Raw genomic sequence first — 14485 nt, 5'->3', positions numbered from 1 at the left:
AGCTTAGCTCAAGTTCACCTAGCTAGCAAGCGCCAGGGCAAGCCTTTGCACCGGGTCTCCTAACTCCAGAGCACAAGTTACTCACCTCAGAGAGCACTATGGCATTTGACATAATTGACTCCTTTTCTTCCCGAAATGTCTCGTTTCTGTGACATGGCATTCTCCCGACTCCCTCCTACCCCTCTGCCCACTCCTTCTCAGGTGATGTCACGGTCCCCCTTTCCTTTCTTTGCAGTCCTTTTTAAAATGCCAGTGGGTCTATCCGCAGCCCCTTACCTCTTCTCCCCCCCCCCCGGGGGGGTCTCCTTTACTCCTGGGCATCTGGCTGCCACCCTTGCTCTCTGCATGTCTGTCTCGAGCCCACCTCCCCCAGCAAACCCCAAGACTAAGCATAACAAACACCTCGGTTCTAGGCCAGACTCAGGGTACTCAACACTGAACCCGTCACCCCTTTGTCCCAAATGAGTTCTGCGGCTCAGAGAAGGACAGAACTCCCACTCCCGGGTCCTTAGCCATCACCTTCTCCTCAGTCATCGTGGGCTCCTCTCAGCTCCTTCCCCCGCTAATCAGGCTCACTGATGCTCCTCACCACCTCTCTACAGCGTCCCCCTCTCCCCCTTATTCTCATTGTCTTCATTTAGGCCGCATCATCCCTTGCCTGCATAACAGCCTCAGCCGCCTAATTAGCTTCCCTCCTGCCACTTGAGCTTCTGCCTGGGCCCTGATCTCCTGACCATGTAGCCTCGGTCTAGACCGCGGAAAGTGCCTACACTCTCCCCGCCTAATACCCTCTGTAGTTACCTGAGAACCAGGAGAGAGTCAGAGGATAGGGAGCGGAAACATGTTAACAGGACGAAGAGGAGAGGTGAAAGGTGACCTAGGTCAGGTGATGCTGGACATAGGGGGAGATGATTGACAGGCCACTCAGGCCTCCGGGCTTCGATGTCTTGGCATCCGATCTGTCACTCATAGGCTCTTTAGCTGACCTTCTGCTGAGTGGCTAAAGGTCTCTGGAGGATGATGTGACAACTCCCACCAGGGAGAGGAACACCCTAAGACATCCCATCTAGGTGCTTTGTGATACTCTTCAGTGTAACTTGTTCCCCCAGCAGGACGGAGCGCCTCCTGCTGGCGGTGGGAGGAAGAACACCCTCTCCTCCGAGCTGGAGGATGACTTGTCTGAGAGGTAGAGGCCCTTGTCCTTTCAGGTGCCGCAAGATGACTGGGGGGGTTACCCCACGGGTGGCAAGGATGGGGAGATCCCCTGTCGCAGGATGCGGAGCGGCAGCTATATCAAAGCCATGGGGGATGAGGAGAGCGGAGACTCAGACGGTAGCCCCAAGACATCTCCCAAAGCACTCGCCCGACGCTTTGCCTCCCGCCGCTCTTCCAGCGTGGACACAGCCAGGATCAAGTAAGGACGGTGGGGGCGGGGGTGTTGGAGATGATTCTGAGTTCCTGCCGGAACTGTATGTCGTGGGTTTTGCATGGGTAGCCCTGCTTAGGGTTCAACAGACCAGCTTGCTCTGTTCCATATGGGGTGGAGTCTGTCTCTGTCTTAGTGTTTCTGTTGTGGGGGGAAGAGACCTTTTACCCTAAGTCTTCTGGGGAGTCTTTTTGTTGTTGTTGGGGGGGTTGTTAAGAGGATCAGAACCTAGTCAGAGGCTCTGATATTATGACGCCCCTCTCCCCAGCACACTCCCATTCTGACTCTGGCATCTGCTCTTTGCAGCTGCTGTGTCCCACCCCGGATCCATCCCCGGAGTTCCATCCCTGGCTACAGCCGTTCCCTCACCACTGGACAGGTAGGGGGTGGCCCTGTCTATTCGGAGGGAAGGGTAAGAAAGGGAAGTCAGCTCTGTGTTCTGTCTACACTGCGATGTCAGTCTGTCCTTGGAGGGAAAGCAAGCCTGGTTCTAGGGAAACCTTGAAAGCTGCCTATGACTTCCAGAGCTTCTTGGGGATCCCCAAGAACCCACCAAGTGTGGTCAAAGTGGTGAGTGTGCTGGGAAGGACAGCATCCTTTCTCTGTGGCTCTCGGGCCCTCTCCAGGCTTCACTGCACCAGACTCATAAGTGAAATGTACAGACAAGACAGGGGCAGAGCTGAAGTCTCCTAGGCTGTCTGGGTCTGAGTTCTGCTGCCGTGACCTCCATTCCCTCGGACTACCTTCCCTTTCATACGCCTCTGTTTCCGCTCGTCTTTGGGATGATAAGAGCAAACTAGAAATGCTGGCACACGCTTGTAATCCCAGCACTCTTTTGGATCATGAATTCAAGGCCAACCCTGGCTACTAGTAAGACTCTAATCTCAAACAAAACCAAAGGACGGTGTTAGTGTAAGATAACTCTCAAGGGATTTGTGGAAATTCAGCAGAAAACATCATTCAACTGTGAGGTACTGGCTCCAAGCTGATGTTTTATAAAATTGAGTTCCCAGGCTGGCGATGTAGCTCAGTTATCAAAGGGCTTGCCTAGCATGCACCAAATCCTGGGTTCGATCCCCGTGCTGCATAAAGCTGCGTGTGGTAGCCCATGCCTGTCTCAGGAGACAGATCGATAGTTTAAGGTCATCCTCAGTTTACCCAGCTAGTTGGAGGCCATTCTGGGGTCCAGGAAACTCTCTCTCAAAAAGAATAAGTGGTTTCTATAAAGTGTGGGCCTTCTTTTTCATGAAATGAAGGCCGTGGTAGTTGATATTTGAATGTAGGGGATAGGGTTGAATAGAGGCTGAACTACTTACCAGCCAAGTGACCTGGGGCAAGTTACATGACTTTTGAGCCCCTTCCTTCCCTCTTTAAAAATAGGCATCATAATAGCATTCTTGGCACATAGCCAGTGCTCAGTAAAGGTTAGCTATTTTTACTGTTTGCTGGGGGGGTGTGGAGAGAGAAATGCAAAAAGCCACGCAGAAGACCGTCCATCGGCTCCTATTGTGAGCCTCGGCAGCCTCTCAGAACCCCTTCCTTTGTTCCCTTTCCTCAGTCGAATTCCGATTTGGCACAGCTGTCTCTCTGCATCAAGCCAGCCTCTGCTCCCAGAGAACTAGTTAATACCCAGTCTTCGCGTTCCTTGACGATCAGTGACATCTAACGTAGTCGATGACCCTTCTTCCTGGGACACTTTTCTCTGGTGGCTTTTTGGGTGCCACGCCCCCTTCCCCTCCCCCTGACGAAGGTTAATTCTCAATCTGCGTCTCAAGAGTTTTCTGGGGCTCTGTCCCTGCTCGGCTTTCAGCACCCAGTCCGTAGGTGATCTCATCCAGGCTTGTAGCTTTGAGTATTACTGAGAGCCTGTTGACTCCCAGATGCATAGCTCCAGAAGCCTCCCTGAGAGACCAGGCGTGTGCATGGAACCGTGTACTGGAACACACTTGGATGGCTGCTCCAGACACCCCCAGTTCTCCTCCTCTTCAGAGCTATGCTCCATCCACTGCCATCTCCTTTTCAGATAATGGCAGGTTTGTTTTTCTAGGACTTTATGGTCCGAAAGTCTGAAGTCAGTCTTTTTTGGTCTTTCTTTCCTCTCTCCCTCCCTCCTTCCCTTCCTTCTTCCTTCCCTCCCTTTCTCCCTCCTTCCCTCTATTCCTTCCTTCCAGAGCTGTGATTGAATTTAGAGCCTTTCTCTTGTTGAGCACACACGCCATCACAGAGTTATACCCGCAATCCATGGAGTCAGACTCTTCTCTCTGTTACATATGCCGTCTCCTTCGGTCCTTCAGCCAATCCTGTTCATGGTATTTCTGGCCCCGTCCACCCTGCACCAACTTCACTGCAAGTCGTGTGTCGTCGCCCCCCCCCCCCCCGTCTTGGTCAGGGCTGTCGCACTGCCTTCTTGTTGGTCTCTTGTGTTTGTCTTGACTCCAGCTCATTCTCTGTCAGTGTAGCCAGAATAATTATTTAAAAATATAACGAGCCGGGTGGTGGTGGTTAATCCCAGCACTAGGCAGGCAGAGATAGGCGGATCTCTGTGAGTCCGAGGCCAGCCTGGCCTACAAGAGCTAGTTCCAGGACAGGCACCAAAGCTAAAGAGAAACCCTGTCTCAAAAAACCAAATATATATATATATATATACGACAGCTATTTACCTTCCCACTCAGAGCCCTCGCCTTGCTCAGAGTAGCCGCCTGGGGCTTTAGTGGGGCTTACAGAGCCCTGTATGAGCCGGCTGGTGTTACCTCCTGTCCATCTTCCAGCATGTTCCCTTCCCTTCCTCCACCACACTACCCCCGGCTGCTCCCTAGACACGGGAGTTCGACTCCAGCCTTGGGACTTTAGCTTTTGTTCCTGCCTAGATGTCTCCTTCCCAGACGATCCCAGGAAGCCTCTCTTCACGTTCTTTTATTCAGATCTCCTCCAACTGTTCTGAAATTTGAATCTAAACCTTCCAAACATTTCCTATTCCTCGCCTTCCTCCTCCCCTCTCTCTTCCTCCCACTTTACATTATCTAACAGTGTATATACTTGGCATGTTTCTCCTGGAGGTGTGACTTAGAGCCTTTGCTTTACAGAAGAGGAGGGAGAGGCTTAAAGCACCAGAGATGCTGCCCTCTTATCTCTAATGATGCTTTTCCTCCTGGGTGGCTTTTTCTCTTTAGTATTTGCCTTGAACATCCCTTTCCGTCTTTGGCTTTAAAGCGTTTTCTCCCATATGTTTCAGGTAGGTCTTTTTAAATAGATTTGCTCTTACATCCATTCGGTAATTGCCTGAGAGTTTTGTACATTTATATTTATTGTGATTGCTGATAGGCTTGCATTTATTTCTATCATCTTACTTTGCGAGGTTTCCATTTATTCTGCTGCGGTATGGGAGTGCATGCTGGGGCACACGTGTGGAGGTCAGGTGACGACATGGAGGAAGAACTGGTTCTCTGCTTTCACCATGTGGATCCCAGAGATTAAACTTCGGTTGTCAGGCTTGTTTGTAGCAAGCACCGTCACCAGCTGAGCCATCTTGTCTCGTTCTCTCCAGCTTTATATGATGCTTTTCTTCTTTCCCTTATGTCTGTCTGTTGGTCTGTCTTTCATTTGTGTTATGATAGGTTCTCACTGTGTAACACAGGCTGGCTTATCATTGCTGTGTAGCCCAGGCTGGCTTTGAACTTGTGACCATCCTCCTGCCTCAGCCTCCTGAGCACTGATGACAGGTTTATGTCAGCACACCTAGCAGAGTTGGCGCTTTTCTGTTCCTTTGCTGAGTTCCTTTGATTGAGTTTGCTTTATTCTTCTCTCTGCCAAATCCCACGCTGGTTTGACAGTTACATATTCCATTTTATTCTTTATGGTTACTCCTGTAATTTTAATGTGCAGACTTGACTTAGTCTGAAGCCGACAAGGTTTGCTACTCTCTCTCTGAATAATGCAGAGTCCTGAGGGGACTTTAATTTTGATGACCTCGTCCTTTTCTTTTTTAAGCAATAGAAATTCATTTGGGGACAGGAGAGTGGTTCTAGCTTGGCGACAGAATACCGGCCCAGCATAAATGAGGCCCCGGGTTCTCTCCCCAATGCCCACATGAATTCTAGATGCTGAAAGCGTAGTGTTAATAGGTCAGCTGCGGTGCTTTCCTCTGTTGAGGGACTTGGGTTTTCATCTTGGTTAAAGAAAAGGCCTGTTAGTGTTGTCGTCATTCTTTTTACATGTATTCACTTATTATCTGTTTGTTGTGTGTCTTTACCTGCGTGTGTGCCGTAGCACACACGTGGAGGCCAGAGGACAGCTTGGGAGAGTCTGTTCGCTCTTTCCACTATGTGGGTGCTGAGGTCATCAGACTTAGTGGTGGCCATCACCTTTACCCGCTAGGCCACCTCACAGTGTGCACACTCAATCTCTCTCTCTCTCTCCTTTCAGTACCAGGGCCTTACACGTGCTGGAGCGTGCTGTACTGTTGCGTTATAGCCCCAGAATTCTTTTGTTTTTACTTTTTAGATTATATTTTTATTTTAGTGTGATGTGTGTGTGTCCCTGTCTTTCCGTGTGTGCATGTGGAGGTCAGAGGACAATTTACGGGAGTCAGTTCTCTCCAGAGACTGAACTCAAGTCCTTCACCTGCTGAGCCATTGCCAGCCCCCCAGAACTCTTTTAACTTTTTTTTCAATAAATGTTTTTTTTTTTTTTGTCATTGTTGTTGCTTGGTTTTTTGAGACAGGGTTTCTTTGTGAAATCCTGGATGTCCTAGAACTAGCTTTATAGACCATGCTGGCTTTGTACTCACAGAACTCTGCCTGCCTCTGCCTCCTGTCTTTCTAAGTAGGTCTCGAAGTTACTATTCTTCTCTCTCAGCCTCTTGAGCAGTTGGTATGACAGTCATGCACCACCAGGCCCTGACAAATCGCATTAAATTTAATGGAGGTATATTTTACGAAATTTTCTTTTTTTTTTTCCAGAAAATTTGTTTTAATATTAAATGGAATCTTTGCTTAATCCAAGATCACAGCAAAATTAATGTCTCCTGCATTTTATTGTAGGTATATGGTCCATTTTGAGGGTGTTTGTTGGGGGAGGGCATGTGACATTTGATTTTCATCTTTCGAGGAGCCACATGAGGGTCTCACGTAGCTCAGGCTGGTTTCAAATTCAGTTTGTAGCTGAGGATGATCTTGAACTTCTGATCCTCCTGCTTCTGCCTCTTGAGCGCTGGGGTGACAGATCTGTAGGGTTGGTTTAATGCAGTCCTGTGGATCAAGCCCTGGGTTTCATGCATGTTAGGAAGGCACTCTGCTGACTGAGCGGACTCCTGGGCCTTGGTCGTTTTTACACTATTACTCCTAAGGTGTGTATGCTCCTGCTGCCTGCCCTTTTCCGTGCCATTCTCGCTTCCTAGATGAATTCCTTCCTCCTAAAGTGTGTTCTTTAGTTACTCCAGGGACTGTTGGTAGAAAGCTCTGGCTGGTTGATGTAATTTAGCTTATGAGGGGCATCCATGCTCACTGTTGCCCTGTGCGTCTTTGAGGCTTTGCTCATTCTATTCGGTAGTGTCTTCCTCTCTACTCTTTGGATTGGACAATCTATGTTGTTTTGTCTTCAGGTTTGCTGACCGTGTCCTATATTAAACCTCTCAATGGAATTCTTCATTTCAGTTATTGAACTTTTCAGCTCTTGAATGCATATTTTTTTTCTTTTCTTAATTTCTGTGTGCGATTTTAATTTTCTTAATGTGTGTATGTGATGTATATGTTATGTATGGTGTGTACTTTGGTGTACACACAGTGTACTGCACAGTGCACATGTGCAGGTCAGAAGGAAGCTTTATGGAGTTGGGTCTCTCCTTTCACCTTGATGTGGGTTCCAGGATTGGAAGGTAGGTAGCAGACAGGCTTGCCTGACAAGCGCCTTCACCTCCTGAGCCGTTGTTTCTTCTTTTAAAACAAATTAATAATAACAAGGGCCCAGAGAGATGGCGCCGCACTTAATGGAGCATATTGCTCCTGCAGAGGACCCAAGTTTGGTTCTTAGATCTCTCATCATGCTGTGATTACAGTGCCCCAGGGAATCCAATGCTTTCTGCTGGCCTCTGACAACACCTGAATGCACATATATGCATAATTTAAAAATAATCATAATAATAATTTAAAAAAATCTAGGTTGGATATAGTGGTGCCTGTCTACAGTTCTGGAAAGCCGATACAGAATAATGTTGTGTTCAGCATCAACCTGGGCTACATGGTGAGTGTAAGGCTAGCCTGGTTACTCCCAGGAGACCCTGACTAAACTCCTCCTCCTTCTTTCCCATTTGTTTATTGTGACTTCTATGCATGAAATCATTGTTGTCATGCTTGCCTCTCAGTCTTTAAACATGGCTTCTGGTAGCTCTTAGAATATGATTATAATAACTTCTTTGTAGTTTGGGTGCGATAAGCCCAACATTTTAAGACCATTTATGCTTTCTTTACTAGCGTGACATAATATTTTGTTGAATACTGAGCGTTTTAGGTAATATGGTGTGACAATTCTGGGCTCTTATTTTTGCTTCCCAAAGATTGCTGCTGCTTTGTTTATTTGTGTTAATTCCTGGAGTAAACCTGTGAAGTCTGCTTCTCCTGCAGCACGCAGCCTCTGATGTCTTCGCTTTTTTTTTTTTTGCTTTTGCTTTTTAAGTCTTGTTTCCTAGAGATGGCTCCAGTGTCTGCTGCATAGCCTCATTTTGGCCAAACATTGGGTAGAAGTTGTCCTCAAAACCCTTGAGCCAGTGAGGTTTCCTCTTTCAGCCTGTGTTTGTTTTTAAGCCTTTTCTGGCTTTCATTCATCACCAGGGGCTCTTGTGTTTCCTGCACGTGTGCACACGTTCCGCTGCTGAGGGACATGGCGGGGACGGTGTACCATTCTCTGCTGAATTCCCAGAATTCTCTTTAAGAGATCAGACCAGGACCAGTGAGATGCCTCAAACGGTGCTTGAAGTGCAAGCTTGGCGACCGGAGTAAAACCCCCGGAGCCCACATAAAGATGGAAAAAGAAAACCGAGGGCACGGTTGTCCTCTGATCCCCACACCCGTGCCACAGCACAAATGTGCATACACATTATGTACATACAACACCAATAGAAAAAATTTAAACATAGCCGTCTAGCCGTTCAGTCTGTTGCTAGCCCCAGAGCCTAGCATTGCTGCTGGCCTTTCTGCTCTACACACTGTTCCTGATAGTGCTCAGTTCAGGGGCCTCTGGCCGTGGGAACACAACAGCTGTTTTGATTGCCTGTAGCACAGTGTCTGGAGTGCAGCGTCCCTGAGAGCTGGGGCCTTGGGGCATGGGCACAGGACCGGAGTCCTGCCTTCTTACCCAAAGCTTGGTGATCTTCACGACAGCCTTTGGCCTGTCCTCAGAGTGACAAAATAGTTGTTTCTGACAGCTATGTCCATCTTTAGAGCTGTCTGGGGAGTAGGATTTGTTGTTCTCATTCTTTTTTTGTCTGAAGTCATGAGGAAGTCTAGGGAATTCCTAGTCAGTGTCGTCTCTTAAAACATTGCCTTCCCCACCCGGCCCAGTGTCTCCATCTGGAGCTCCCTTTAGTTGTGTCCGGGGCATTCCCTCCATGTGTCTTAACCTTTCATTCATGTTCCCTCCCTCTGCTTGGTATTATCTCTTTATTAAAATGTCCTCTATTGTTAACTTATAAATTGGGCTTTAAATTTCACTGAGATTGTTTTGTTTTTTCAAGACAGGGTTTCTCTGTAGCTTTGGAGTCTGTTCAGGAACTAGCTCTTGTAGACCAGGCTGGCCTGGAACTCACAGAGATCCACCTGCCTCTGCCTCCCGAGTGCTGGGATTAAAGGTGTGTGCTACCACCACCTGGCTCACTGAGTTGTATTTTTTTTTTAAAGAAATTTCTTGGAGTTCTTTTCAAATCTTTATTATGAACTCCCCCAGTTTTTTGTTCTTGCTTATATTTTTTAACTTTGCAGGGGTTTTGTTATTGTTTATTTGTTTTTTATGTGACGGGGTCTCACGTAGCTCAGGCTGGTATAGAAAGGAACTGTCGTGGAGGATGACCTTGAACTCTTGGTCCTCTGGTCTCTACCTCTGAGATGCTGGGACTATAAGCATTCACCACCACGCGTACCCAGTTTTATCATTTAAATTAGAAACCTTTAAATATAGTTTAATACTGGGTACAGTGTGTGCCCTGAAGGGTTCTATCAGAGATATCACACATGTAGACAAGGTTACCTCGTCTTCACTGTGGCTTCTTCTTGGTAAGGCCAGAGCAGCTTCTGTGAGGCCTGATCTCCTGGGATACATTCTGTGGCTGTTTCTGTTGGAATAGTCCTGATCTAAGAGCGCTCGGTGTTCATTTTTAATCTGGGCCATGCAAGCCCATGCACACGCGGTCCTGAGTCTATGGGAAGACCAGTTTGTGTGCACAGCTTCTTAGAGGATTTGCCTCCTTTCCCTTCCCTGGTGTCTCAGCTGCAGACTGGCTTCCCTGTCGCGGGCTCTGGTGATGATTGATAGCATTGTTTCCCCTCGTCTACATTATCATCAAAGGTTTATGAAGGTTCTCATTTCTGCTTCTCATTTGGGCTTCACACGGGCCCCAAGTCTCACTCCGGCACCAGAGTGGGTGTTACAACTTAGACCTCTGTGCTGAGACCGGTAGCCCCTGCCCCCAACCTTCCGCCTCCACCAGGCTGTTTGCAGCATTGGCACACACAGTTCATATTCTGATTTTCCAGGCTCCTCTTTGCATTCGTCCCCTGGGGACTGATCTTGCTTTCTTGTGAGCTCAGCTATGCATATAAAACAACGCTATGTTTCACCCAGTGTCGCGAACTGCTTTGAAGTGGAGGCCTTTCCCAAGGTGAGCCGAAGCGAGGAACCTCCTTCAGGTGTCCAGGATATTGCCTGGCCCCCAGCTGGACCCACCAACTCAAGCATGCTCAATTTCCAATTAGATCCAGCCCGAGTATTTTCTTCTCTGTGTCTCGCATGCTTAAAAACAGCTGGTGAGGCTGACTCAGGCTGAAGTCAGACTCAGGATCTCATTTCCCAAGAGAACTCCTTTAACTCTCCTGCAAGTGGGTTCTGGGAGAAGTCGGGTGCAAGTCCATGTAGGGGTAACAACAGTATTCACAGAGAATGTTATCATTTCATAATCATAAATGGTATAGGTCAGCTCGTGTACTGTGTTCCTCGGAGTCTATATGTGCCTGTGGTTTCCTTGTCTTTGTTGGGACCGAGTCACCTCTTGGCCAGTCCCATTGGAAGATGGGAACTGCTTGTTCTTCCTCTATCTGTTCTCTCTGTCTGTTTTGGGTGGAGTTCACTCAGAGTATATTTATCAGTGGGTGGAATTTGAAGGGCCTTGCAACCCCTGGGACAGAGAAGCCTCTCATTCTGAGTGGTCTTATCAATATGACCCAAGATGCTCTTGCTGCTGCTCATAATAGTAGCCAGTGTTTATTGAGCATCTACTGTGTGCCTCGTGCTTTGCACATAAGAGGATTGGAGGTAAGTGCAGGAATTGGAGTTTCAGAGATTCCTTCCATCTGGGAGGCCCCAACAACTCAAGCTCAGAATACCCAGAATGCCAGGGTTAGCTCAGCTCTCCTGTGCTCTAGGCAGAACTCTTGGGGCTGAATAGTTTCAGTGGGCAGTGCCTCAAGCCCAGGAATGGCAGTTAGTGTAGCTCCTGCGTTTCCGGAGGGACTCTGCCACCAGCTGCCCTTGATGCTTTCGAAAGGAGGACTGCGCCAGGTACAGGAATCGTGGGAGAGCTGCTGCTGAGAATGTACCTGCTGCAGGATCTAGAACCTGCACGGTTGCTACAGGATCTAGAACCTGCACAGTTGCTACAGTATCTAGAACCTGTAGTGTTTGGACTTCTGCATGCTGGTAATGAAGTTGCTTTGGGAAGGTCACAGGAAGAAGTCCAAATAGTTCTGTGTCATTCCTTGGGTCTACACGAGTGCTACCGAGTGTAGTTCAAAACCAACAGGTTTGGTTTTAAATATCCAGGCAGCAGAAGTAGAGAGTGGCATCTCTAGCTTGAGGGCAGGTTCCACAATCCAGGAGATTCTGATGACCAACCAGCTTTGCAGAGAACCCAAGTAGTAAGGTTGCAGTTCAGTTTTACTACTTGCCAGATTGGCATCCTTGGGCCAGATGAGCCTTCATCTGCCTGTTGGTAGATGGTGCTGGAGATGCCTGCTGTAGTCAGGGCAGAGTGTCTAGGGAAATCTCCCGTCACTGAGGAGGCTAGGTTAGGGAAATACTGAGCTGTACTTTTACCCAGGGACCGTGCTACTCTTTCAGGTTTGTGACTGCAGATCACTGTGGTGACCTGAATCTTTCCGGGGAGATGTCACAAAATGCACTTGCTCTTACAGTCCCCCTGGGATGTTTTTGAGAACCTCATCCGTCCAGTGGCCTCTATACAACATCAGCAGGGGCTTTGCTCTTGGACTCGGTAATGGCAGCGTTGTAGTTCTTAGGAGCAGCTGGCCTGTGCTGACCGGGTAGTCCTGACATATCTGCATGCCACCAAGGGGTCACTCTCTGCCAGTATCTGCTCCAGATGTCTTAGGTGTCTATGTCAGCCCTCTCTGTAGCCCTCAGCCAGTGCCATTAGCATTCCCATTAGATAGAGGAGCAAACTGAAGCCCCCAGATTTTCATATGTCCAGGCCATACTTCTAGGAAGTGGCAGATCTTAAGTTTACACCGTGGCAGGAATCTTCATGCTTTGGCTGAGTGGAAGCCCACAGTCAAGTTCATATCCATGCAGAGTGGTGCTTGGGCTTTGTACGTGTGCTGTACTATAGACGTAAGTGAGGCCAGGGCAGTGGCCAGAGGGTTAAACGAGAGCCATAGTTAGTAGCTGTGTATAGCCGGGAGAGGCTTGGGACACTTGTAGGTTGGTAACTTTGCTCCATTACCCATCAGGTCCGAACCTGCCTTTTGGCAAAGGTTTCTACTGTTGGTTTTAATCAGTTCATAGCCAAGAATGGTGATGAACACACATGATCCCAACACTGGGGAGACTGAAGCAGGAGGATTGCTCTGAGTTCTGATGCCAGCCTGGGTGACCGTGAGCTTGAGCTCAGAAAAGCAACAAACAAACAAAGCTAAAACAAAACCATAATAAAACATGTTTTCTCCAGAAGACTGCTCTGTACCCAGAAGCTGTCCAGGAGGGTGAATATTAGTTCCTGCTTCCCTCTACCAGGGTCAAGTGAGGGAAAGGTGAGGGATGGGACTAGGTGGAGGGGCAAATGTGGAGGCCTGGAGTCTCGTGTGCAGCCTTCCTGAAGGGAGGCGTAGGTCAGAGTTTGTGTGTTCAGAGGAAGAATGGACCAGGGTGGCCCCTAGGTAGGCTTGGGAAACCTTCTGCCCCCTAATGGAAGAGAGTCGCACAGAGCCACGGCCTCTGTGACCTAAGTGTTCTCCAAAACAAAGCTCCTAATTGGTACCACCGTAGCCCAGCATCTCAATAAAGGTCCCCCTGGTCCTCTCCCAGCTCAGCGAGGAGTTCAACCAGCAGCTGGAGGCCGTGTGCGGGTCCGTGTTTGGGGAACTTGAGTCCCAGGCCGTGGACGCCCTGGACCTGCCCGGCTGTTTCCGCATGCGGAGCCACAGCTACCTCCGGGCCATCCAGGCCGGCTGCTCTCAAGACGACGACTGCCTACCCCTCCTTGCTGCCCCTGCCTCTGTCTCAGGGAGGCCCGGCTCCTGTAAGTATGCTGTCTGTCCCTGGACGCCAATTGCGTAGATCGCTTCTCTCTGGGTAGGATTAGGCCGGAAGTGGTCGTTGGCTGTAAGGTCCTCTGTACCACGTGGGTGCGGCTGTCTGGGGATGCTGGGCCACCATCTCCATCCTGCATCCTGCGTCCCTGTTTGCAGCCTTCAACTTCAGAAAGGCCCCGCCCCCCATCCCGACGGGAAGCCAGGCCCCACCCCGCATCTCCATCACCGCCCAGAGCAGCACTGACTCTGCCCTTGAGAGCTTCACTGCAGCAGAGGGCCCAGCCCGGCGCTGTAGCTCCGCGGACGGGCTGGATGGCCCAGCCATGGGCGCACGCACCCTCGAGTTGGCGCCGGTGCCACCCCGGGCCAGCCCCAAGCCCCCCACACTCATCATCAAGACTATCCCCGGCCGGGAGGAGCTGAGGAGCCTGGCGCGGCAGCGGAAGTGGCGGCCGTCCATTGGGGTGCAGGTATGGTTGGCAGTAATAACTATCCAAGGCACTGACACTATGTAGTTGGGAACAAATGGACGGAGATCGAAAGGGATTTCTGCATATACAGACCTTTAAACAAACCAACCAACCAACAAGTTGCCCTGAGCTGCAAGTAGACCCATCTTGGTCATTGATGGATGAGGCTGTCTCTAAACAGCCCATCTCCGTTTCCCTGGTACCGTGTTCTTGGTGAGTGTTGCGCACTGAGCGGCACCCAGTGCCTTCCATCTTGCTACTTGTACTTTCTTTCATTTGGGACTTACCAGTCAGCTTGGCGCATAGCCACTCCTGGCCGTTCTAGTCCTCTGTGAGCCCAGTGTTTCCTTGGCTAGCCACAGCTAATGATGCCTCCATCCTGCCTCCAGGTGGAGACAATCTCAGACTCGGACACCGAGAACAGGAGCCGAAGAGAGTTCCACTCCATTGGCGTTCAGGTGGAAGAGGACAAAAGGTAGGTCACAGTGTGGGTCTCTCAGGTGTCCTTGGGGTTTGGGGATGAAGGGGAGCCAGGCCTATGTAAAGGGCAACATCTTTGCTAGTCTACTGGCCCTGCATATGCTGCCTTCCCGGAGGGGACCACACCTTTGTGGATATGTGAGTGTGTGTGTGTGTGTGTGTATTTCTTTTGGAGGCCAGAGGTCGATTTTAGTCTTTCTCCTTTTTATTTTAATTAAAGAAAAAAAAAAGTGTGTTGGGGGCTGGGGAACTGGTGGTACCAGTGTTGAAGATTTTCATCTTCCACCATGATTTGTGGGAATTAAACTAAGATTGTGAAGCTTTTGTGGCAAGAACTTTTTTTTTTTTTTTTTTTTTTT

The 14485-nt window shown here is 49.2% G+C and overlaps 1 protein-coding gene across 4 annotated transcripts in view; it reads left to right on the top strand.

The window, feature by feature from the left end:
• Dlgap3 (DLG associated protein 3) overlaps positions 1–14485 on the top strand; it is a 65150-nt gene that overhangs the window by 29776 nt on the left and 20889 nt on the right. For all 4 annotated transcript variants that reach the window (XM_005353225.3, XM_026781904.1, XM_026781903.1 and 1 more), the window contains 5 exons: positions 1209–1414; positions 1733–1805; positions 12950–13163; positions 13333–13646; positions 14036–14121. In XM_005353225.3, the coding sequence (XP_005353282.1) occupies positions 1209–1414; positions 1733–1805; positions 12950–13163; positions 13333–13646; positions 14036–14121 (893 nt within the window). The remainder of the gene's footprint in view (positions 1–1208; positions 1415–1732; positions 1806–12949; positions 13164–13332; positions 13647–14035; positions 14122–14485) is intronic.

This window comes from Microtus ochrogaster, chromosome 10 (assembly GCF_000317375.1).
Source record: "Microtus ochrogaster isolate Prairie Vole_2 chromosome 10, MicOch1.0, whole genome shotgun sequence".
Lineage (NCBI taxonomy): Eukaryota > Metazoa > Chordata > Mammalia > Rodentia > Cricetidae > Microtus > Microtus ochrogaster.
Note: the sequence above shows the minus strand (reverse complement) of the source record. Positions and strands in the feature narration are given on the sequence as shown.